The sequence below is a fragment of the Panthera onca genome (genome assembly GCF_046562875.1).
Source record: "Panthera onca isolate mPanOnc1 chromosome E1 unlocalized genomic scaffold, mPanOnc1 haplotype 2 h2.Chr16_ul_1, whole genome shotgun sequence".
NCBI classification, from domain to species: Eukaryota; Metazoa; Chordata; class Mammalia; order Carnivora; family Felidae; genus Panthera; species Panthera onca.
The window spans coordinates 933,152-957,125 of record NW_027675808.1 but is presented as its reverse complement, the minus strand read 5'-3'; the positions used below and the strand labels follow the sequence as shown (position 1 = coordinate 957,125).

Below are 23,974 nucleotides of genomic sequence, written 5' to 3'. Positions count from 1 at the left end.
GTCCTAATTGCCTGATGATAAATTTGTAAATTTTTATTTTATTTGTGGTTTAACTTTTATTTTTAATCAACAATGATAATTTTTTTTAATGTTTATTCATTTTTGAGAGAGAGAGCATTCACGTGCGTGAGCTGGGAGGGGGCAGAGAGTGAGTGAGGGGGACAGAGAATCCGAAGCAAGCTCTACACTGACAGCAGCAAGCCCCATGCGGGGCTGAACTGTGATATCATGACCTGAGCCAAAGGGATGCTTAACTGACTGGGCCACCCAGGCACCCTAACAATGGTAAATTTTTAAACTAATGATGTCATTGCATTATTTTTACTCATTCAGAGTTCAGATCCCTAAATTTCTAAGAACTATTCCTTTGTTAAAAGTCAGATTCTCAGTTACATTATTAAGTCAACTACCCCCAAATGAAAACCTGTTCACATAGTGCATCACAGCTTATAAGCTGATTTTACGTGCGTTAGGTCTCAGGTGCCCTTTGTCTTATAGGACAGGTGGAGATACCTTTTTGTTTATTTTGTTGTTTTTATAAGTGTGTAAGAGTACAAGTGATGCTGATTTCTGAAAAAGTTTTATTTGGAGCCTCTGTGTTTCTGTGCCCTAACCAGAAGCTGCTACCCAACCGTTCTAACGGATGAGAGGGCTCTTCTATCCTTGGGCTGTCCAACTCTTGTTCTGAATCTTAAGCTTTTCTATCCAAAACACGGGTGCTTTTAGGTATTTTTCTGTTCTTAGGTTTTATTGGCACTAACTTGGTGACTTCCAAAATGTGCTTTTGCACCTGGATAGCTTGAATATGGGTCCCTGTCAATGGTCTAGGGCACAGCATAAATTACACTTTGCTACTTCTATAAGTGGTGTTGCTTATTTTCCAAAACAATGTTTTACCAATTATCTTACTCCCGTCTCCCTTAGAGGTGGGCAGAATAGGCATTTTTTTTTTTTATCTCCTTTGACAGGCGAGGAAAAATGAGATCAGAGGTGCCTTAGCCTAGCACTCGAGTCTCCTCTCCCGTTTTGGGCGCTCCGCCAGCCCACTGCTCCTCCTCTCTCGTGACCTTTATCACCTCCTCCTCCGACTCTCACCAGCACCACTAAAAATACTTTTAATTCTTCTGGAAAAACCCAGCTGCACAGTGCTGTTCAGTGGACACAAGCTGTACGCTTGACCTTCATGTAGTTGGAAGCTCTGGATGGTTCTCTCAGTAAAGCTAGAAATCTGGAAATGAAAGGAAATGAAAGCAAAGTAGGCATTTGACCAAAGTTTCTTTATCCCTTCTGCATTTTAAAACCTCAAGTATCATTCCGTTGATTTTTTTTGAACGCCCCACAGTGGCATCTCTCTCATACCTGGAAAATCTCTTAACCTATACCCCACATCTCTGCCCAAATTTAAGCAAAGAACCAGGGTGGACTTAGCGGGTCTTGTGTTTAGTTTTTTCTGTCTAGAGCTTATGTTACGGGAGGTGCGATATATGGGAGCAGGGACCAAGCAAAAGAATTGGTGGGTGGGCGGAGAGGGCGTGTCCAGATGAGGACCTGCTGGTGACGGGTGTTGTCCCGGGCATATGTGATGGTAGCAAGAACTCAAGCCCACTGAAGACGTAGAAGGAGGAAGACTCGCGCTCCCTCTGCCCCCGAAGCAGGACAGGGTGGGGTATGTGAATGCCAGGAGTCGCACTAGAGCTGCACACAGTTTAGCCGAGTATCTTCCGGCCTTGGCTTTTCTTGAGGCCTGGGCAATCGGCCCTTAGGGACCAATGGAATAACTCTAAATATACTTATTCACACTGTGGAATGTTCTGAGGAAATAGCTACTTTTTCAAAACACATCTTTTTGTCCTTTTGTTGTTGCCAATCGTGGGTCCAAGTTTGAGTTCGTCTCCTCTCTAAATGGCGCTCAAGTATTTGCTGATTCTTAATTTGCTTGACTGGGACGTATGACTGTGCATTGACAAAGAGCTGTGCTGTCAGTCTTTCATTATCAAAACTCATCTCTTCTTCTTCTTCGACAGATCAGGAAGTATACCTAAGGAAGGCAGAAGGATCATTCATGAAGGTATTGACAGCTCGAAAGAAGAGCGCCAGCACGGAGCTGACTATTGAGCCAGAGAAGGCGTCCTCAGACATAGATCGTGTCAGTTTGTCAGCCTTTATGAACGAGCAGCTAGACTTCAATGACGAAAGTGATGTCATTAGTGCACTGAATTACATATTGCCTTATTTCTCGGAGGGCAATCTAGAAGACGTAGAATCGACGCTGTTACCGTTCATTAAACTTCTGTTTTCAAATGTGCAAGAGGGAGACAAGCCCGTGGGTCACTCGATGAACGACACAGGGGACCCTTCTCTTAAACCTGGATCCAACAATTCAACTTACAAGAATAAACTGAGAAAACTCTACTTTCTGGAAAATTTGGTAGATGCAGAAATTCAGGAAAAAATTGATGACGTGAAAAAGAAAGAAAAAATGGCCATGCTTATACATTCCAGCCTTTTAGGTCCCAAGTTTAAACGTCAAATCTTTCCAAAGAAATTGGAAACTGCCCAACCGCAGGAGAAGAGCCTAGACGAGGTTGAGAGTGTGGGGAAAAAGTTCCTGAGAGTGAAAAAGGTCATCAAGGGCCCAAAGGGCATACCGAAAAGGCACTTAAAAGAACTGAGACGTCAGAACATCCAGAGGAAACAGAGCGCCCAGCCATCTGTGGAGAACATGGCCAAGGAAAGAAGGCTCAGGAGACCATCCCCAGGGGAGCTTCCCGTGGCGCACAGGCCCAGCAAATTAGTGGGAAGCTCCTTCAATACAGAGCCTTCGTTCATAGATGAGCACAAGGCAGCGGTCTCTTCTCTCATGAAGCAATACTTTTTGGACAGACCTTCTGCCACCCCCGCTCCCAAGGAAAGAAGGCTCAGGAGACCATCCCCAGGGGAGCTTCCCGTGGCGCACAGGCCCAGCAAATTAGTGGGAAGCTCCTTCAATACAGAGCCTTCGTTCATAGATGAGCACAAGGCAGCGGTCTCTTCTCTCATGAAGCAATACTTTTTGGACAGGCCTTCTGCCACCCCCGCTCCCAAGGAAAGAAGGCTCAGGAGACCATCCCCAGGGGAGCTTCCCGTGGCGCACAGGCCCAGCAAATTAGTGGGAAGCTCCTTCAATACAGAGCCTTCGTTCGTAGATGAGCACAAGGCAGCGGTCTCTTCTTTCCTGAGGCAATACTCTTTGGGCAGGCCTTCTGCCACCCCCGCTCCAAAATCCCCACCTGACGTGAAAAAAGAATCAAAAGACTTAACGTACACCATTTTTGTTTTAGAAGATGCAAATGCTAGAGTTAGAAATATGAAGGCTTTCAGACCAGCCTCACTCCCCAGAAAGACACACCGCTTTCATAAAAGTCGCTCCCGTGTGGTCCACAGAACACCCAAGGCCAAACTGAATCGAAAGTCCAGAAAGGAAAGTTCACTCAGTAATAGACAGCTGCTTGCAAAGAGGCCTCCATCCTCTGCAGTCAGGAGCCTCATAAATTCCCCTTCACGAGAGGATTTTTCATCTCCGGGAGAACTGAGTCCTCAGAAAAATCCTTTTCCAGAATTATTTGCTCCTTCAGGAACTTACAGAGAAAACACTACTGTAGAGAACACTACTGCTCAAAATGTTTCTGAAGAAAATATTTCTACAGGAAACACTACTATGCCAGAACAAACCCTCCCTGAATTCACAGACCGTAAGAATCTTTCCACTGCTAATTCTACTGTTACTGCAGACAACTCTATGCCGACCGTTAAACAAACCAATGATACACAACGGGAATACCACAATGCGGGCACTGGCTTGCCCCCAAAAGCCACAGGCTTCACTGTGTCAAAGCTCTCGTCCTCAGGTGATCTGTTTGAAATTCAGTTAAACCAGCAGCTACAGTCCCTCATCCCCAGCAATGATGTGAGAAGGCTCATTTCTCATGTTATCCGGACTTTGAAAATGGACTGCTCTGAGACCCAGGTGCAGCTGGCCTGTGCCAAGCTCATCTCCAGAACAGGCCTCCTGATGAAGCTTCTCAGCGAGCAGCAAGAAGTAAAGGTGTCCAAGGCAGAGTGGGATACGGACCAATGGAAAAATGAGAATTATATCAATGAGAGCACAGAAGTCCAGAGTGAACAGAGAGAGCAGGAGTCAAGGGAGGTGAGGATAAATCCCCAAATGTGGGGTCTCGACATTTAGGTGGTTTAGGACATGGACCCAAGCACAAGGACCGGGGGCTCCTAGTCCGGGTCTTGTCTTGGCCACATAATTTTGGCTAAGGCAGTGATCTGCCACTTTGCTCATTTAGGAAACAGTGCCGCTGTTCCCAGAGGAGACAAAAAGAGGACCTAACATACAAGATACATCAAGTCTTGAAGAAAATGCTAATGATTAAGATTACATATCACATTAGATTTGGTATATTCCTTAAGAACCTATAAGCGATTCATCGGAAAGAATGGGGTTTTAGAGTCGTTAAAGAATAGTTAACTTTCATCCTATCTCTGTTTTCTAAAAAAATTGTTCTTTCCCTTTTTTTTAGCTCACAAAAGAAGTTCCAGGCTATGGCTATAACAACAAACTCATCTTGGCAATATCTGTGACTGTAGTAGTGATGATTTTGATCATAGTGTTCTGTCTCATTGAGGTAAGGACAACAATTAATTCAGATTCCCAGACTATATTCCTTCTTTACAGTAGATTCAGAACCCACAAACTGAAAATCAAAGCCACTTTCCCACCTATCACGACGTGATATCCCTCTTCAGTCTGGAGGACTGAGATATGCTTTGTCCTTTTATTGCAAAGTATATTCCAGGGATTTTAAAAGGAACCCCACTGCCGGGAGACATCTGTGGATTGTAACCAAGATAACAAGCCATTAGCTTGTTCTGAGACATTAGGTCTAAGAAGGCCACAGTTGACATGATAGTAAAATTTCTTCAACTCAAAAAAATGATGTCGATTCGATGCACTCACCAGTCATCCTCCTACTACCACTGATTTCTTTCCTCGTTGGCTAAAATGATGAGAGAGAAATAGTCTTCACCTTCATGGAGCTATCAGTCATCTTGGAAGAAAGGGCATGGCTTAGAGATAAAAGTGTCATCTTGTTGATTAATTAGATGTGCCTACAGCTCTCTCCTCCACTTCGCAAGGCATTGTGTAAACAGGTTCAGTTAAAACCCTGCAGCTAAAATCCTGCATCAGGCTACTCAGAGCGTGTCATAATTACAGTTGCCTATTCCTGGAGCTTGCCTGTTTACCTTTTATTCAATCATGTATGAATTGAATATATATTCAATATATTTATTCAAATATACATATGCTTATTATATATCTATATCTATATCTATCTATCTATATATATCTATATCTATATCTATATCTATATTGCCATCTGTCATGGCAACCCTCCATTTCAGCCAAAGCAGCCCCTCACCATCCCCTAGTCAGACCATGCCCATTCCTACTTTTGTTGGTGACTTTGCCCACTTGAAATTCCTTTATTTCACTCTGCTGGTGGAAGTCCCGTGAGCCTTCAAAAGCCAACTCGAGTTCATCTTTCTTCACAAAGCCTTCCCCGAATACTGTAATACTCCTGGACCTAGTCCTTCTGTGAGATGGTCACCATTTCTTAGGGTCTGCAGTGACGCATTCCCCTCCCCTGATAACAAAAATATGCTAAACAGTTTGTTAAAAGGCAGCTCCTCAAGAGAGAAATATCAGGGTCATGGATCAGAGCAGAGATATGTAAGGCTTCCTGGTCTATCAGACTTGAGTAAAACCTGACTGGATGTATTAACTGCTAAGGAGAAACATGTCTGTCTTCTGGAGGGTTGGTCAGTAGTAAAAGCATAGAAATGGTGAGGAAGAGACCAACATGGGCAGTGCCCACCTAGCCTTGCCTAAGAGTAGAGATGGCACCTCAGGCAGCAGATGAGAGTCAGGCCCACCAGCCGGGCTGTGCCCGCGGGGCAGATGGATGGATCTAGCTACCTCCGTCCTTTCCATGAAACACTGGATTCAGCTAATTACTTTTCTTCCACTTCTCTTCTCACCAAATAGCCTTCTGATTATACTTCAGTGTGCCACAGAGGCCTGTCTCCACAGGAGACAGGAGTCCCAATCATGTGGACACAGATGCCCTATCTGTGGAATGGGTGGAATGGATGTTTTCCTTATTGTCAAGTCATGACCTGACATTCTGATTTTGATCAATCCTGTGACATTGGTGAGGTGATATTGCCTCCATGCAGAAAGAAGTGCGTTCTCTCTTGATGAGATCAGAGTCTGATTTCTCAGCCTAAGAGCCTAGGAACTAGCGTGGGGTCAACTTACCATGACCTCTGGGAAGAGAAATCATTGGCCATTGTCCAGTCAGTACTCTGCATCTTGAGGTGGCCTGCAGCCTTTTGCTTTTGGGAAGTTCTATAAACTCCTATTGCTGTTTTAAATTCCTATGTGGTTTAACCTTGTGTTTATATTTTTTTATGTGGTTTCATTATTTCCTCTCCCTACTTAGATGATACACTTTTTGAGGTCAGAGACCATGCAGTTTTTTTCCTGTAGTGGACAATAATGATGTTCAAAGGAAGAGATGAGGCATTGTGTCAATTTCACAATGAGGAATAATGCAACGTAATATTTATGTGAAGTAGCCTACAGAGTCCAGCAATAGACAGATCCGTGGGTGACGAGGACTTTTAAAATGTTACCTTTTAGAGGCGCCTGGGTGGCTCAGTTGGTTAAGCGTCCTACTTTGGCTCAGGTCATAATTTCATGGTTCAGGAGTTCGAGCCCTGTGTTGGGCTCTGTGCTGACAGCTCAGAACCTGGAGCCTGCTCTGGATTCTGTGTGTGTGTCTCTCTCTCTTTGCCCCTCTCTCACTCTTACTCTCTCTCTCTGTCGCTCTCAAAAATAAATAAATAAACATTGAAATGTTACCTTTTAGTATTCAAATCAGTGGAAGAAAATAAATAAATGGTAATAGAACAACTGCTTAATTATTTGGGAGGAAAATAACAACAGATCCCTATTTCTCACCTTAAAAAAACATATTTCAGTACATGTAAAAAAAGAGAAACAAGAACCCATCAAAGTACTAGAAGAAAACAGAATCAATACTTTTATAATCTTGTGGTGAGAAAAAGCTTTGTGACCTGATACCACATGCAGAAACATTTGATAGATTTGATCGTCTTGTCTGATTTCTGCTTGGAATAAACCAGACATCTGATTTAATCCCCACAGTCCTGTGAGGATGATATCACCATCCTTCTTTCCTACATAGAAGGGGATCAGCTTAAGGCCACTGTGGCAAAATCCAAAGCAGAACCCAGCTGTGCCTGCAGTCAGCCTGTGCTCCTATCCCACTGTTCCGTCTCCTTCACGATAAAAACACTGACAAATATTTGAAACATTGAAATTCAGTGAAAGCCCTTGAAAGGATTAATATATTTCATATGAAGAGAGTTTTATAAATCAACAGGAAGAGGACAAACAATCCAGGGGATCAAGGGGGCAAGGACTACGATGAACAGGAGGTGTGGACAGTCCGTCACCATATCTGCCTCATGGCTTATGGGACATGGGTCTCGTTAACAAGGCCTTTTCGCCTCATGGTATAAAAATAGTCTCTGATATTTTCTTCTGTACTCTTATAATATTTGTTGTGATTTATTTATTTTTAATCTGTATGGAATCTGTCTGGTGTTTTGGTACGGTCGAGGTAGGGGATCTAACTTTTTTCCCTTGCATAAAGATCCAGTTACTTTAAAATCTTTTATTGAATGGTTCATTCTTTCTTCATGGATCCAAAATACTAGTGTTATCTGGACTCTATTCTATCAACCTGGTTTTCTTTTCCTGTATCAGTATCACGCTACATACTTAACTGCAGTTGCTCTGTAAGAACGTATTTTAACGTCTGCTCTGTGATCTTCTTTTTCATCCATTTTGTAGCTATGCTTGCACGTTTTCTCTACCAAATGTCAGCTGGCCAGTTTTTGTTTAAAAAACTGTCTTGGGATTTGAATGGGATTGCCTCGAATTTGTAGGTTAATTTGAAGGGAACTGACATCTTTACACTATTCCAGGAAAAAGGTGTCTCAGATCACGTATTTGTTTCTTCTTAATGTCCTTCAGAAGAGCTTTAGTGTTTTCATCTCATAGGTCTTACCCATTCTTTGCTAAGTTTATTCCTAGGTACTTTATGCCTTTTTACTGATAATTGTAAATGGGATAATTCTTCCGTTTTTTGATTAATTGTTTATGGAACATAGGAAAGTCATTGAGGTTTACATGTTGATCTCTTGATTTTATATATATCTAGCCATCTTGCTGAATTCTCATGTTTCTTCCAATAAAATTTTAGTTGATTCTCTTGGGCCTTTTAGTTTGTCTGTAATTTCGTATGCAAATACATCTTAGTTCTTCCTTTCCACGACTCCATTTTTTCCCAGTGCATCAGTTAGGACCCCCTCAACACCAATGAATAGCAGCAGTGATAACAGACATCCTACTCTTGTCCTTGATTTTAAAACAGTGCTGCTGTTTAGGTTTCTGGTAGACACTTTTCTTTTCCTCCTCCCAAGAATTTTTATTAGGAATTACCTGTTGAATGTTATCTGAGGCAGTCAGTAAAATGTATTACCAGCTGCACACGAGTTAGGTGTTATTGAAGAGTCAAAGGACTATTCAACAAATTCCTGTCCTAGGAAAAGTTATCATCTCACTGGGTAGATAAGACCTAAAATGCAAAGGAATGAATAAAGATGTGGAGGGAGTGGTTATTGTGATGGGTAACTGTGATCATGTTTTCTTCCAAAACAGATTTATTCTCATAGAACAGCAGCCAAGGAAGGTAAAGAAGGAAGCTCAAGGTAAATATTAGTCTGGCAATCGTTAAAGTAGAATTTTAGAACTAGATTTTCAAACTCATCTATTTCAATCCCCTTGTCTTACAGCCAGGAAATCACCAAAGGCAGAAAGAATACATATTTGGCCTAATGCTTTGCCTGGATCCAGCAAAGTTAGCTGCCCAGCCAAACCCGAGTTAGAATGGGACTGGCACAGAGCACCTGCTCACTAGACCTTTAAAGAAAGATCGTGGGGGGATGGGGGTGGAAATGTTCAGACCCGTTCCCGCTGGCGGTGGGCATCAGGCCTGGCCACAGACCTTCTCAGAGGCTCTGGAGAAGGGATAGGGAGGGCCAAAAGTCGTGGGGTGAAGGCGCTAGTCTTCAAGCATGATGGAGGGTAGAATACATGAGTCCCCCCCGTAAAGTAGGGGGAAAACTTCCTTCTTCCTCCTTCTGGTTTTCGAGGCCCCGCTCTCCATTCCCTTTATCCAGACCCAATAGAATTTGAACTGGGAGAGACCTTAGATAATCATTTATCTCTTCCTTTTATAATAATGAGATGGAGAAGGAGAAAAGGAAGATGTCTTGCCGGACGGTTGTATCACTAGTACCACTAGAACCAGAAAGAAGATGGTTCCTTTCCAGTTGGGCACGTCTCTGACTACACTGTTCTTGGGCTGTGAACTGCATTTTATGTCACAACTCAGTGCACACATACCGTATAGACATAAGTACCTTCTAAAACAAACTTACCATACACTCTTGATTCTTTCTGTTCTGTTTTTTTTAAGTTTATTATTTATTTGGGGGGGAGGGTGGAGCAGAGAGAGAGAGAGAGAGAGAATCCCAAGCAGGTTCTACACTATCAGCACAGAGCCAGACACAGGGCTCAATGTCACAATCTGTGAGATCATCACTTGAGGCAAAATCGAGACTTGGGCTGCTCACCTGACTGAGCCACCCAGGTATCCCCTATTCCGTTTGTATTCAAAAAGAGTATTTTGTGTTTTAGCGCTAGCCGTGTGTTTTCAGGTGATTTCACGACTCACTCACTCATCTGCCTGCAGTGTGAAAGTCAGTGAGCTAGATAACTGCTGGTTGGACTCAGGCATTCACTCGGTGCGATTCATCTTGTAAGGTAAAGCAGCTAGGAAAATAGAAACACCTCCCCACCCACCAGCAAATGATGCCTGTGAGGCTAAGCCTGGCGGGGACTGATGTAAAATGCTTCTGGAGAGAGTTAGGTGCTTCTGCCGTGTGGTCACCCAGTTTGTTGACTGCACAAGGGCACTTGGCCAAGGGCCAGAAGGTGAGCAGGGTGAAAATCCTGCCTATACTTCATGTCAAGTTACATACAAAGGTCTCCCAGGGACACTGTGGGGCCATTATGGACAGACACAGGAAAATTCTGAAAGCCCAGCATGTATGGAATTATTTCTGAGATCCCAGGTCTGTGTTGATTTTGCTTGCTAATAAGACTGGAGAAATACATTGTGAGAGGCACGGAAAATGGTACGAATCACCAATTGTCTGTGTGTGTGTTTCCTTCCAGGGGCTTCTTTGGATCTCTGCTGCGTAAGAGATGCTCAGAGGAAAGTGACAATCAGGTAAATCTGAGGAGGATAAAGTACCGTGGCTGGAGAAGGCAGGGGAAACAGACCTAACGTTGTCCTTTCTGGTTTCTAGAAGGGCTTTTTCTGGAGAAGGCGGCCACTTTGGCTTAGGGACATGTACAGACCTCTCAATGCCACACGCAAGAAAAACATGGCACAGAAGCTACACGACAAGGATTCTTCTGATGAAGATGAGATTTTCAACATGGAACTAGGGTACGTGATTGGGGAAGATTTTCTCTAAAATGAGGAAATTATGAAGAGTTGAATTGTTCCTTTCGAGAGTCAAAGCCTTGGCATTCTCCTCCTTTTCCCAGGGAGGCTGGCAAAGCCACAGCAGAGAAGACTCGGACCACAGATTCCACTACTGAAGAGCTGGGTGACGAGAGTGAGACAGCACGTGAGATTGTCACAGAGTGAACGCCGTCCTGCCTCAGGCCACCTACAAAGTTTACTTTCCGATACTGGCTTCTCAGCATTGCTTGTAAAATACTTTTTTTCTCATATTAAAATGTATAAATCCATAACCAATTCTAGCCACGTGGTAAGGAATTAAAACGTAAACGGTTAAATATTTATCTACAGACAACAGGGGCCACAGGCGAGAGAAGCAGGACTGAAGCCAGAGTCCCTCGTGGTAGCCAGTATTTCCACAAGACACAGTATGGGCAAAGTAGGGTGAACGGGGCGTCTTTCCGTCATTTCCCTGATACGGTCAGTCTCTGGAAACTGGAAAACGTATCTTCAAGGGGCTTAGACTATTAAGTTAATTAACAGCCTATTCTGGTGCTCTCTCCCCTGGCTCACCAAATACCAGTTATTCACAACGCGCTTGACCCCCTGCCCATAGAGGATCATCTCTCTCTGGCCCCTCTGTGAGGTCTTTGGGGTTGCCAGAATATTTGGATCGCTGAGCCGACCTCCACTGTAGGGCTGAGGCCTGTCTTTCTTCCCAAGAGCTCAAACTCAGACACAAAATGTGTAGTTGGAAGTAGGGTGTTCCTCAACCTTACAAGCTAGTAGATAATTCCCATTGGGTTTTTTTGTTTGTTTTCTTTAAAAAAAAAAAAAAAAAAAGTCCCCACCCTCAGAGAGCTAGCAGGGAGATGCTGGAGGGTTAGAGTAAAGAATGTGTGAGAGCAGTAATTACCCAGGACTGCCCTGCTCAGGCCTTTATTTCAGAACACTTATTGGTGGGGGCACTTACTGTTCACCTGTACCCCACTAGCCTCTGCTGACCCCACTGAGGGTCGGATGCGTGCGGCTGGGCTCTCTCCAGTTCAGCCCAGCACCACACCTACCACTGCTTTCCTACCCAGCTCAGATCAGGGCTGCACGATTCCAAGAGATAATGCAGCACAACGTGCAGAAGACGCAAAAATCCCTCCACTTCTGCAGAGGAGGGCGTTAACCAGTCACATTTAGGATGTTGGGAGGAGTCGGGGTGCCTGGGTGGCTCAGTCCAGTGAGCATCCGACTTTGGCTCAGGTCATGACCTCATGGTGTGGGAGTTTGAGCCCTGCATTGGGCTCTCTGCTGTCAGCACAGAGCCCACTTCAGATCCTCTGTCTCCCTTTCTCTCTGTCCCTCCCCCCAGCTCACACACTGTCTCTCAAAAATAGATAAACATTAAAAATAATGAAGTCATCTATGCTTTCTGAGTACATGAATGACAGGTTTTAGAAAAAGGACGTCAGAGTCAAAATACAGTAGTGAATAAAAGAAATCCTGAATTAACAAGGTTTGATAATCTCTTTTCTTAATGTCTGTTTATTTTGAAAGAGAGCAAGGGGGGAGGGGCAGAGAGAGAGGGAGAGAAAGAGTCCCAAGCGGGCTGTGTGCTCAGTGTGGAACCCGATGCGAGGGACTCGATCTTACGACCGTGAGATCACAGCCTGAGCTGAAGTCAAGAGTCGGATGCTTAACCGACTGAGCCGCCCAGGCGCCCCTGACAATCTCTTTAAATGCCCCCAAATAAATGCTGGTGGCTTAGCGATAGGTGATGGAATATGGCACCAACCGCTGGCCACCAACAGAGTCCCCCGAGGGGACAGTAGGACTGGGGCACAGCCCAGCAGGTTTGGCAGGGTTGGTAGGAACGGTTCCAAGCGGGGTGATTGGCCCATCAGTGCCTCTTCGGCTTTATTAGTTTGCTGCTGCTGGGCAAGGACACCTGTTCTCCTGGTGCCTGCTCCCGTTCCCCCAGCGTTTTAGTGAGAACGGCCACCAAGTGTCTGTCTCTGTGTGGTGACGTCAGTGAGCCAACAAATAACTGTGTTGAAAGCACAAGACTAGAGAGTAACAGTAATCGGAAGCGGCAGCAGCACCTAGTTTACTATTTGCTTACTTGGTGTCAAGGCCTGGGTTGGGTGTTTTGCAGTCTTAATTTAGCCCAACAGTCCGTGAAAACGTACTTTATTATCCCCATCTGGCAGATAAGGGGACAGGGCTTAAAGGATGTAGGTACCCTGTTCAGGTGCCCAAGGCCGCAAATCCAAAACTGCCAGGTAGGGGTTTAATCCAGGCCTGTTAACTCCAAAGCCTGCTGACGGTTATACTGCCCTGCTGCAGGGTGCAGGGGTACAGAGACGTCTAAGCCATGGTTACCATCAAAGAATCAATAATTATAACGATGAGGATGGTGGCCGCTACTGTTTGTTGAGCACCTGCTTTGAGCCAGGCGCAGTACTAGGCCCTTTAGTCACTCTTAGGTCACAAGGGCAGAAACTCCTCATGCCAGCTCAAACTCCTTCATGAGCTGGGTGGAGCGGGGGCCGGTGGTGACTTTTTGAAGAAGAGAGGTGGACACAGAGACAGAGCTGACGAGAAACCAAGAAGACCCATCTGTGCATAGTTGGGCTTCCCGAAGTGTGGGCCGGGATTCCAGGCAACTCCATTCTCCTATTTTGGAATATTTCCATTAGCTCAAATGTGGTTCATAAAGTGAAGCTTAGAAAATGTTGTTTCTATAACACGACCTCAAATTTGCACAATACTTATCAGTCTCAAATGCTACCTTGCCGTATTTCTTTTAATTTTTTTAATGTTTATTTTTGAGAGAGAGGGAGAGAGAGAGACAGAGCATGCGGGCAGAGAGAGAGGGAGACACAGAATATGAAGCAGGCTCCAGGCTCTGAGCTGTCAGCACAGAGCCCGATGCGGGTCTCGAACCCATGAACCAACCACGAGATTATGACCCTCTCTGCCACCCCTCCACTCGCACTCTATGTCTCTGTCTCTTTCTCTCTCCAAAATAAACATTTAAAAAAATTTTTTAAAAACAACAATAAACATTTATTCCTCAAAAAACATCTTTTTTAATGTTTATTTTGAAGAGAGAACAAGAGAGAGAGGGAGACACAGAATCTGAAGCAGGCTCCAGGCTCTGAGCTGTCAGCACAGAGCCCAATGCGGGGCCCGAAGCCATGAATGGTGAGACCATGACCTGAGCCAAAGTCAGACGCTCAACCAATTGAGCCACCCAGGCGCCCCATTCCTCAAAAGTTTTGAGGCAAAATTTCGGGAATAGCTTGGGCACTTCTGCCCCTGGGTCTTTTGTGAGATTCTCAAGATCCCACAGGGCTGCAGTCATCTGAAGGCTCCACTGAGTCGGAAGGGTCCACTTCCAAGGTGGTTCACTCACTTAACATGGCTGTCAAGGGGGTTGGAGGGAGGCCTCAGATCCCTGCCATATGAGCCTGCCCACATGCTGTTTGACTGAATGTCCTCACAGCATGATGGCTGGGTACCTCCAGAGTGAGTGATCTGAGACAGAAATGACAGAAGGTATCCTTCCTATGACCTCACCTCAGACGGCACAGAGCAGCATTTAGCAGGGACTTAGTCACTAAATCCAGTTCACATTCAAGGGGTGGGAATTTAGACCCCACCTTTTAAAGAGAGAGGAGTCGGGGTGCCTGGGTGGCTCAGTCGGTTAAGCGTCTGGCTTCAACTCAGGTCACGATCTCGCAGTCCATGAGTTCAAGCCCTGCATCGGGCTCTGGGCTGATGGCTCAGAGCCTGGAGCCTGCTTCGGATTCTGTGTTTCCCTCTCTCTGCCCCTCCCCCGTTCATGCTCTCTGTCTCAAAAATAAATAAACGTTAAAAAAAAAATAAAAATAGAGAAGAGTCAAAGAATTTGTGAACATATTTTATTCTATTTTTTATTTTTTTCCAGCACTCATTCAGTAGATCTTTATTTCTTTTCAATATATGAAATTTATTGTCAAATTGGTTTCCATACAACACCCAGTGCTCATCCCAAAAGGTGCCCTCCTCGATACCCATCCCCCACCCTCCCCTCCCTCCCACCCCCCATCAACCGTCAGTTTTGTGAACATATTTTAAAACTACCATAGCCAGGAAAACAAACCATTCTAGATATTGCAAACACACACACACACACAAAGGTCATACAAGCAATTGGTGCTCACCACTGGTGGGGCTCGCGGTGGTGAAGGTCAGGGCCAGGGGGGAATCGCACCACTAGCTCTCAGGTTACTTTACCACAGTTGCTCTCCATAGATTCAAAGCTGCTGCTGCCACTCGGTCAGGAAACTTCGGGAAGCCACTGCCGGGGTCACTACAGCCCCATGGCCCCAAGCCTGACTGGTGGGGAGTATGGACTCCAACATTCGGCCCGCATGTCTGCTGCTACAGAGGAGAAAAGCATGGCTTCCACCTCCTTCCACCTCCGCCTTCCAAATTTCACACAGGTACGCTTTATTGGCACAATTCTGCTGTCGAGGGAATCTGTGAACGATGGTTCGTGGGTTTCCAGGACCTGCAAAGAAGGGGCTAGAAATGGGTGTCAAGAGCCAACCAACATCATCCAGCAAACCCCTCCTGATGGGTGGGTGTTCAAAGGCTTTGTAAAAGGGGGGTGGTGTCCACGTGGAGTAACCTGGTGGTCGTGTTCCTAAGTCAGAAACCCTGAAAGGTGTCATTCTAGCTGGGCAGCAGGTGAGGCGCTAGATGCTGACGACATACACTCAACCCCAGAGGTGACTGGAGAAGCGCCTGGCGTTGATTCTTAGTTTCATCTCTGGAACGTTCTCACTGGAATTAAAGCTGGATGGACTATTGGCAATGCAGTATCTGAGAAAACATAGCCCCCATTCAAAAGGGCTGCCAGAGAAAAGATCTCCACAGGGAAACATGATTTCTCAAAATACAGCCTTTGGACCTCTATACGCAAACATCCCTAGGATGCTTACTTAAAAAGCTGATCCTGAAAATAATTTAATTTCAAAGGCTGTTGGGGCACCTGGGTGGTTCAGTCAGTTGAGCGACCGACTTCGGCTCAGGTCATGATCTCACAGTTCTTGGGTTTGAGCCCCACGTCGGGCTCTGTGCTGACAGCGCGGAGCCTGGAGCCCGCTTTGGAGTCTGTGTCTTCCTCGCTCTCTGCCCCTCCCCCACCCCCCTGCTTGCACCCTGCCTCTCTCTCAAAAATAAATATTAAAAATAAAAAAATTAAAAGGCTGATCCTGCACACCTCCCCTGATGAAAACAAACAAAAGCAGACACTACTTAAAGTAATCCAGACAGATTTCAGTCAGTAACATAGTATTGCAGTGCCGTAGGGGAAAGGGTTCATCGTGAGCAGGCACCCGACTGGGATTATTACAGAGGTGATGGGGTATTTCACAGGGAGAATGAGGGACTAGGGAAGGGAATGAGTGGGGGGCTCTATAATCAGAAGTGAAAGATGACAAAAAGCAGGAAGGGACGCTGGCCCATATGAGACCCATCTGGCTTTGCTGACACTTCTCAAAGTTAAGCTCCTGCCCTCTCACAGAAGCTGGGAGACAGGGGCCCGATCTTCAGGCATTGGCTGGACTCAGCAGCCAATCCTTTAGACAGCCAGGAGTTTTGCAGGCAGGCACTTTAAGGGAGGCTAGGGTCCTACTAGGGATGCGGCCACGAGCTGCCAGCAACCACGTCCGTGTTTGTTCGCCTTCACAGGCCAAGCAAGGTCGAATCAAGAAGAGGGCTCGGAGGAGCCTGGCGAGCATTTGGAGAAAGAATCTGTCACCCTCCGAACCCACATGCCCACCCCTCCTGAGCCCATCCCCCAAACAGAGGGACCACTTTGACAGGCCTTTTTATGCTCACCAAACGACTGAAGTAGGACAAGGCGGACGGGGAGGTGGGGGAAGCAGAGGTTCTCCGGCTTCTTCAGGGCTGGAGGTCGGCAGGGATTTGGGGGTGGGAGACGAAGGGCAGAGCAGATTGAGGATGACCAGGAGGCTCAACTGGATTCTTAACCTGGGAGTCCCGACTGGTCATGCTGGCCGGCTCCTGCCCCCACGGAGGTCAGGGCCTCTCAGTCCTGAGGACCACCAGGCACGACCAGCTCTGGCTCCTGTGGTCCTGGTGGGGGTATGTTGTTGAGACCTGGGGGATGGCGTGGAGCACCAGCTGGGGGGCGGGAGCACACTCATTCAAGAAGAAGAAAAGTCCCGAGGCCCAGAGCAGAGGCAGGAATGGTGCTTAGGCTGCGTGTGTTTCCAGGGCAGCGGCAGAGAGCGGTCTGGCGCCACACTGTGGAGGAAATGAAGATTTCAACGGTACAAAGGCCTCGTCTGGATGAGGGCTACACCCCAGGGTGGTAGAGCAGGAAAACAGAAGGAGCCTGGCTCCCTGACATAAGAGCCACCGAACCAGCCCCAGATCCAGTACTTAACCGGATTATCATATGAGAGATCAAGAAGCTGCTTCTTAAAAAAATTTCTTTTCAATGTTTACTTATTTTTGAGAGACAGAGACAGAGCACGAGCAGGGGAGGGGCAGAGAGAGAGGGAGACACAGAACGTGAAGCAGGCTCCAGGCTCTGAGCCGTCCGCACACATCCCGACATGGGGCTCGAACCCATGAACGGCAAGATCGTGACCTGAGCCAAAGTCAGACACCTGACCGACTGAGCCACCCGGGTGCCCCCAAGAAGCTGTTTTTTAATTTAACCCACTGTTGGGGCGCCTGGATGGCTCAGTCGGTTAGGTGTCCGACTTCGGCTCAGGTCAGGATCTCACCGTTCGTGGGTTCAAGCCCCACATCGGGCTCTGTGCTGACGGCTCGGAGCCTGGAGCCCGCTTCAGACTCTGTGTCTCCCTCTGCCCTTCCCCCACTCAATCTCTGTCTCTGTCTCAAAAATAAATAAACATTTAAAAACAAAGGAATTAAAGGGCGCCTGGGTGGCTCAGTCGGTTAAGCATCCAACTTCAGCTCAGGTCACGATCTCGGGGTTCGTGAGTTTGAGTCCCACATCGGGTTCTGTGCTGTCAGCCTGTCAGCACAGAGCCCGCTTTGGATCCTCTGCCCCACTCTCTCTGCCCCTCCCCCGCTTGCACTCTCCCCCCCGCCCCCCGAAAAAAAGGATTAAAAAAAAAGAATTAAAAAAAATCACTTAACCACTGTTGTGTTGGGTCTCTACTGCAGCAGCTGAACCTGTACGTAACCTGATAACGGAGGGAATCCATGTATCTGTTATCTTTTGCCACAACAGTGCTAACTAATAGACCATCCTCAAAACTCAGAGGAGGCTGGGAAACCGATTCTCACAGGTTGGCCGTTACTGCTGTACTTTAATGCCCTGCTGGCTGGATCGGCGCTGCTTCTCACTGCTGGTCTTTTCTCCCTGTGTTGCTGCCGGGACCCAGGCTGAAGAGGCAGCGGCTACCCAAGAGAAGCGTAAGAGAGCAAGCAAAAGAGCCATCGGGCCTCTTCGAGCCTAAGCACGGAACCAGCCCCCAGCCCCAAGCCAGGGGATGGGAAAGTACACTGTGGCCACGAGGAGACACAGCAGGAGCGGGGATGCGGGGAGGGCCCATAATTCTCTCTCCCAGAATGTGACAGAGTCCTGGGTCAGAGGCTACAACACGGTGGCCCTGCTCTTCTAGGCGTCACCTACGAATGGCGCAGAGTGAAAGACAGCGTCCGTCCATGTGAAGACTCAACCGCAGTTCTCTATCAGGTCAGGAGCCCTGACAAGACAAGAATCACATCTCCTTCCTCTTCCCAACGCCTAGGGCCAGGCCCTGCCCTCAGGGCTGACTCAGGGAGATTACTGGGTGAATCTGAGACCATTTCTTCACTCTCTGCGTCGGATTCCTTATGTGATACAGACTGACCTCCTAAAGGTCAGCACACAGTGCTAGGGGTTTGCCCGCAAAGCTGCAAAGGGACTGTGCCATTGGGAACTGAGATGTGTACCTAGGTCTGTCTACACCGCATCCTGGATCCACTGCCTGCCAGAGGGACCTCCAGAAGAAAGGACTTCTACAAGTTAAATATCGCAGACTTCACACTCCAAAGGAGAACCGTTTGAAGAGAGCCATGGTTAACCCTGACGAATGCCACCATCACCACAGAATTCCAGGCACCGGGCATGTGGGTAGAAAGCATATTTTAGGGCAGTGACTCATGGTAAGTCGTTTCCTCCAGTCCCTAAAACGGGCTATTCAATGTCAAGCTGTCTCAGGCTCAGGCTGATAACAGGGCAGCCATAGGGGACCTAGTGGGAGCTGCGTTGTCACGGTCCAAGTCTGTACGCACCGCTTGTATAACCTGCCCAAGTTCACAAAGACAGGATATCAGTCGCCGCTCTTTATGCTCCCAGTGAAAGAAATCCAACTAAAATATGCTTAAGCCAAAAATGTCATACGGTGTATCGGCTCACATAACCGGGAAGCCTAAGATCTTCAAGCTGGCCGCATCTAGCGCTCAAACGTCATTCTCTCCCCAACTATCCCTCAGTTGTGCTTTCCTCCATGACGGCTTCAGGCCACAGGATGGATGCCCCAAGACTGCAAAGATAGTCCTTAGTAACTCCAACTCTCCACTGAGGTTGAGCAAGCCTCATAAAGGAAAGCCAGTCTTCAAAAAGCCTCTGATTGGTCTGCTTGGACCCTGTATCTGGCAGGAGGAGACCCTGATTGGCCAGCCATGGTCAGCGTGCACCTGCAAGGTGGGCCTTAAACCAGTACTTAAGTCTCTGCTAGGGCACAGGAACTGAATAGAAAGTCAAGAGAGGGGGTTGTCTCACGGCAAGTTGAGGGGGCGAGGTGACAAATGGAAGACCAGACATTGAGGCTAGATTGAACTAACCCTAAGCCTAAACTTTGAACAGGCTTTCACACGTTCATAGATGCTATTGTGAGTAAAACACAAATTCACTTAAGAGCAGGAGTGCCTTCATAGTAACTTTTGGTCTTTCTGTATTTTTTGTCCCAATTAATAGATATCGAAAGGATCCCTACGATCACGAGCAGGTCCGAAGACCATTCTATTTTTTAATATTAGAAAGGGATTCTTAACTGCAGATTAAGAGAGAGAGTAAAGAAAGCAAGAAGAGAAGGGAGCCAGGAAAACCCCAGCCCAGGAAGCAGCGAAGGAAGGTTCCAGGACAGCAGCGTATGACAGGTCAAGGAGGTAGCCGAGGGAAACGGCACTAACTGTCATGCCAGAGCACTGGAGCGGAGTGGAGGAGTGATCGTGGCGGGCAGCACAGAAAGAGAAGGAGAAGAAATTAAACCCCGGGGGGTCAGGGGACAGAAACGAGTGCCATCGGACTACATGAGCAAGCTCTGCGGTGAACAATGCTTACCTAGTCACAATTCTGCAACCACTATCAATCATGGGGCAAGAGTGACAAAACTAAACCCCAAGAATGGAATGGGTGGGGGGTGTTAAAGACCTAACTCCTTGCCTGTGTTGCTAGGAAGTCCACAGATAGCGTCTAAAATGGGTGAATCAGAGCACCTGGGTGGCTCAGTCGGTTGAGCGTCTGACGTCAGCTCAGGTCACGATTTCACGGTTCGTGGGTTCGAGCCCCGCATCGGACTTTGTGTTGACAGCGCAGAGCCTGCTTGGGATTCTCTCTCTCCTTCTCTCTCTTTCAAAAAAAAAAAAAAAAATTAAAAAACTCTTTTAAATGGAAGAATTAAGAGCTAGAAACACAAGATAGGTGGAGATAAGCACCAGAAGATCCAGCGAGAGGTAAGGAGGACCGAGGACTGGCGAGCTGGCCCAGGAGGGTGGGGATGGTCGAGGCAAGAAGCTGCTGCGGGTCATTCTGTTTCCTCACCACTTCATTTCGTACTATTTGAACTGTAAACTATGTGTGATAACATTTGGGAGGCTTAAAGAGTCCATTCTTTTGTCAACGGCACCTCAAAGCTGTATTTGTGTCCAACTTTATTGAGATAGAATTGACACATAATTTTTACGAACCCTTTAAATCCATTTTTTAAAGAGAGTGGGAAGAACCAGCTTCCTGCAACAGAAGCCATGAGAACATTACCTATTCCGGTTTCAAAAGAAATGGTGGCATTAGTTCTGCTTAGATGATTTCGGTCAGAGACCAAGTAAGCATACATCTGGGGTTCAAACAAGAGAGGCTCTCACTCCAGTGCTCAAAGACCAGTTAGAAAACGGAGATCTGACTGAACTGGGTAGGTACGAATTAGCCAAAACTGTAACAATAATAATAATAATAATAATAATATAGCTAGTTATCCTCAAGTGCTTACTTCAGACCAGAAACCGTCCTGAGGATATTATCTTATTTAATCCTCATGGCAACTGATATTTTCCCCAATTTACAGATGAGGAACTGAGGCTCAGATAGTTTGGGGAACTTCCCGGAAGTCACACACTCTGGCCCCTCTGCCTGAGGCGGAGGGGCCTCAGCGTGTTGTGATTTACTTCTCTTTTCTAACCACCAATCAAACTTAGAAGTTTCTATCTCTGGTGCCATCTCGAGGGGCCTATGAAAACCACTGACTGTGGCAGTGGTCTCAGGCCCACACTTGCTGGGTTGTGCTGGGCCCTGCGCTGTCTTAGGGAAGGCCTAGAAAACAGTATGGGGTAGAGCCGGTATTCAAACCTAAGCATTCCCGGCTCCAAAGCCCACTTGCTCGGCCACTGAATTATGCTAGTTCTCCAGCTAGAATCAGAGCTGGGTGAGGATCCCACCTGTAGTAATTATGAGTTGTATGGTCTTGGGCCCCCAAGTTCCTTAACCTCTCTTAAGCCTGTTTTATCATCTATGCCATGGGGATAACAATGGTGCTTACCTTCAGGGTGGTTGCTAAGGATAAATCAAAATTCCTATCTGGCAAATAGGAGCCTCTATTTTCCACACCTGTTAAATGCCTTGCCCTTCAGCTCCTAGGTTAAGGAGAGATTCTCACATTTTCTCACCCTTCAGATCCACGGGTGGTAGGGCAAGAGACAGAAAAGGTTTGGGTCAAGGCTAAATACTTGGACCTCATCCCAGAGTGACTCTCCAGGGCAGGGGCGGGGTTCAGGAATCTACACCTTAGACCCCCGAGAAATTCAGATGCCTGCAGTCCTCCTGCCTGGCTTTGAATGACTATGCGTAGTGCTTGAAATCTGACAGACCAGTGCCTTTGTGAGCGTCTGAGCCCTTCCTGCACTGGCCTCCAGCTCTGTCTGTGCCTCCTCCCTTTCCCCATTGCCCAATCTGTCTTTATCTCCCCCTTCCATTCTAAGCCCCCTCCCCTTACTCTAGCCTTACTTCCTAGCTTCCTCTCCACCTCTCCGTGCACCCTCCCCTGAGCTCAGTCTGCATTCCTACCCACCGGCCGTTTCTCTACCAGTCTCTTCGCAGGCATTGCCCTTTCCTGTGTCCACCCGGAAGGCTCAGATAAAAGTTGCTTCCGCCAGGATAACCTTCAAGGCCTCTTCCCTGGCACCATGGCACTTTGCACGTACCTTTATTATTGCTCAAATAACAGGGTAATGGGAGATTTTTTTTTCCGGCCTCAGATTACCTGGTGGACTCGTGGCCCACGAATGGTGGAAATGTGCGCCAGAGTAAGATGGAGAGAGGAGGACAAGCCCGTAGACTTTGCAGAGGGGCCGAGAGGCCTGAGAAGTAAGAGAAGACCAGGAGACAGGGGCTCCTGAAAAGATAGATAAGAGATTACCATGCGGGGTTCCCACAGCTTTTGCAGACAGCGGCTGCGCAAAAATTCATTGGAAGAACTGAGGAATGTTGCTGGCTCCATCTGGGGGAGGGCATGCTTGTATCAAGACACTGATGCTCTTGATGTGCTATAATTATAACCAGAAACACTATCCTTTTGCCCAGGAAACTGGATTTCCCAGTAAATTCCTTACTTTCCAAGTTGTTTAACGCTAAGATAATGCTTTGCTTCTGTGTCCTTATTTATTTATCTTTAACGTTTATTTACTTTGGAGAGGGAGAGCACAAGCGAGGGAGGGGCAGAGAGAGAGAGAGAGAGAGAGAGAGAGAGAGAGAGAGAGAATCCCAAGCAGGCTCTGCACGGTCAGCGCAGAGCCCAATGCAGGGCTGGAACTCACAACTGTGAGATTGTGACCTGAGCCGAAGTCAGACACTTAACCGACCGAGCCACCCAGGCATCCCTCCGTGTCCTTATTTCTAACTTTCTGTTCAACTGTTAACCATACTAAATGTACTCAGATTCATCTAGTCTAAAATCGAGGAGAGGTGGTTCTCGCTCCTAGAGACAGAATTATTGAAGAGGCAGCCCGCACACACTCAGGTGCCACATCTCCAACAGCTGGTTTTATAAATGGAAACAGGCACTGGGACCCCTTCTTCTCCCCTTCCCAGAAAGGCTGATGGAGAGCCTGGCCCAGATCAGTGGAGCTTTCTTCCAAGAACTGTCCCGTTCCCAGACCAGCCCTGTAGACACCCCCAAAGTCCCCCTGGACCTGCAGGTAGCAGTACCTCTCCACCCCAGTACTCACCCCACACTCAGGCCCTAAGATCCCACTTGACCTGAGCCTGCAGGTATGAAGTGTCCAAAGCACAAGACATCTGTCCCCACCCCCACCAACACACACTCTTGACCTTTTGTTCTGGGTCCATGTGAAAGAGAAATGTCAACTCTACCAAGTAAAGGAAACAAACAACTTCCTGGCTAGATGAGAATAACCAGAACCTTAAGCTTCATGCCTGGGGGCTGACGGGTACCTAAAGGTGCTCCCTTGGTGATAGGGGTGATCAAAACCTGTATGCTCGTCCTGAGAACCACCAGGCGGGAAGCACCAACTGCACTGATGCCCTCAGGGAGGCAAAACTAGGGTAGACGTTATTGGTCCGATTTTACAAGTGGGAACCTTCCGGGCAGGAGGCCAACAGACAGCCTCGGTAGACAGCACGGTAGATAGTGCTGTGCCCAGGCAAGGTCGTGAACCCAGAAGGCGGCCGGGATCTAGTGAGACGCAGACACTGCTGGGGGCGGGCAGTAGGACACGTTCCGCCCGACACTGGTGGGCTAGCCTGGTGGCCTCGCCTCTTCGTGCGCATCTCGGGTCGCAGAGTCCCCAGCCTCCCAGATCACTCACCTGCTCTGGAGCTGGGAACTTGGGCTTTCCTGAGCGCTGGCCCCGCCCCGAGGCTCCGCCGGCCCTGCGCTTGGCTCCGCGGTCCGGGGGCGGGGCCGGACGCCGAACCA

General features: G+C 47.3%; 1 protein-coding gene and 1 long non-coding RNA gene across 10 annotated transcripts in view; one reads left to right on the top strand and one right to left on the bottom strand.

The window, feature by feature from the left end:
* LOC144615267 (leucine-rich repeat-containing protein 37A2-like) overlaps positions 1-12,242 on the top strand; it is a 344,316-nt gene extending 332,074 nt beyond the window's left edge. For all 9 annotated transcript variants that reach the window (XM_081794690.1, XM_078442163.2, XM_078442167.2 and 6 more), the window contains 6 exons: positions 2,025-4,186; positions 4,569-4,673; positions 8,861-8,910; positions 10,442-10,496; positions 10,576-10,718; positions 10,820-12,242. In XM_081794690.1, coding sequence (XP_081650816.1) covers positions 2,025-4,186; positions 4,569-4,673; positions 8,861-8,910; positions 10,442-10,496; positions 10,576-10,718; positions 10,820-10,922 — 2,618 coding nt within the window. In that variant the 3' untranslated portion in view covers positions 10,923-12,242. The remainder of the gene's footprint in view (positions 1-2,024; positions 4,187-4,568; positions 4,674-8,860; positions 8,911-10,441; positions 10,497-10,575; positions 10,719-10,819) is intronic.
* A 1,156-nt stretch (positions 12,243-13,398) lies between these two features.
* On the bottom strand, positions 13,399-23,963 carry LOC145715102 (uncharacterized). Its single transcript, XR_014137113.1, has 4 exons — positions 23,865-23,963; positions 20,265-20,397; positions 14,936-17,048; positions 13,399-14,267 (listed from the first exon to the last, which is right to left on the bottom strand). It is a non-coding gene; the product is annotated as an uncharacterized LOC145715102 (long non-coding RNA).
* Between the last annotated feature and the right edge of the window lie 11 nt (positions 23,964-23,974).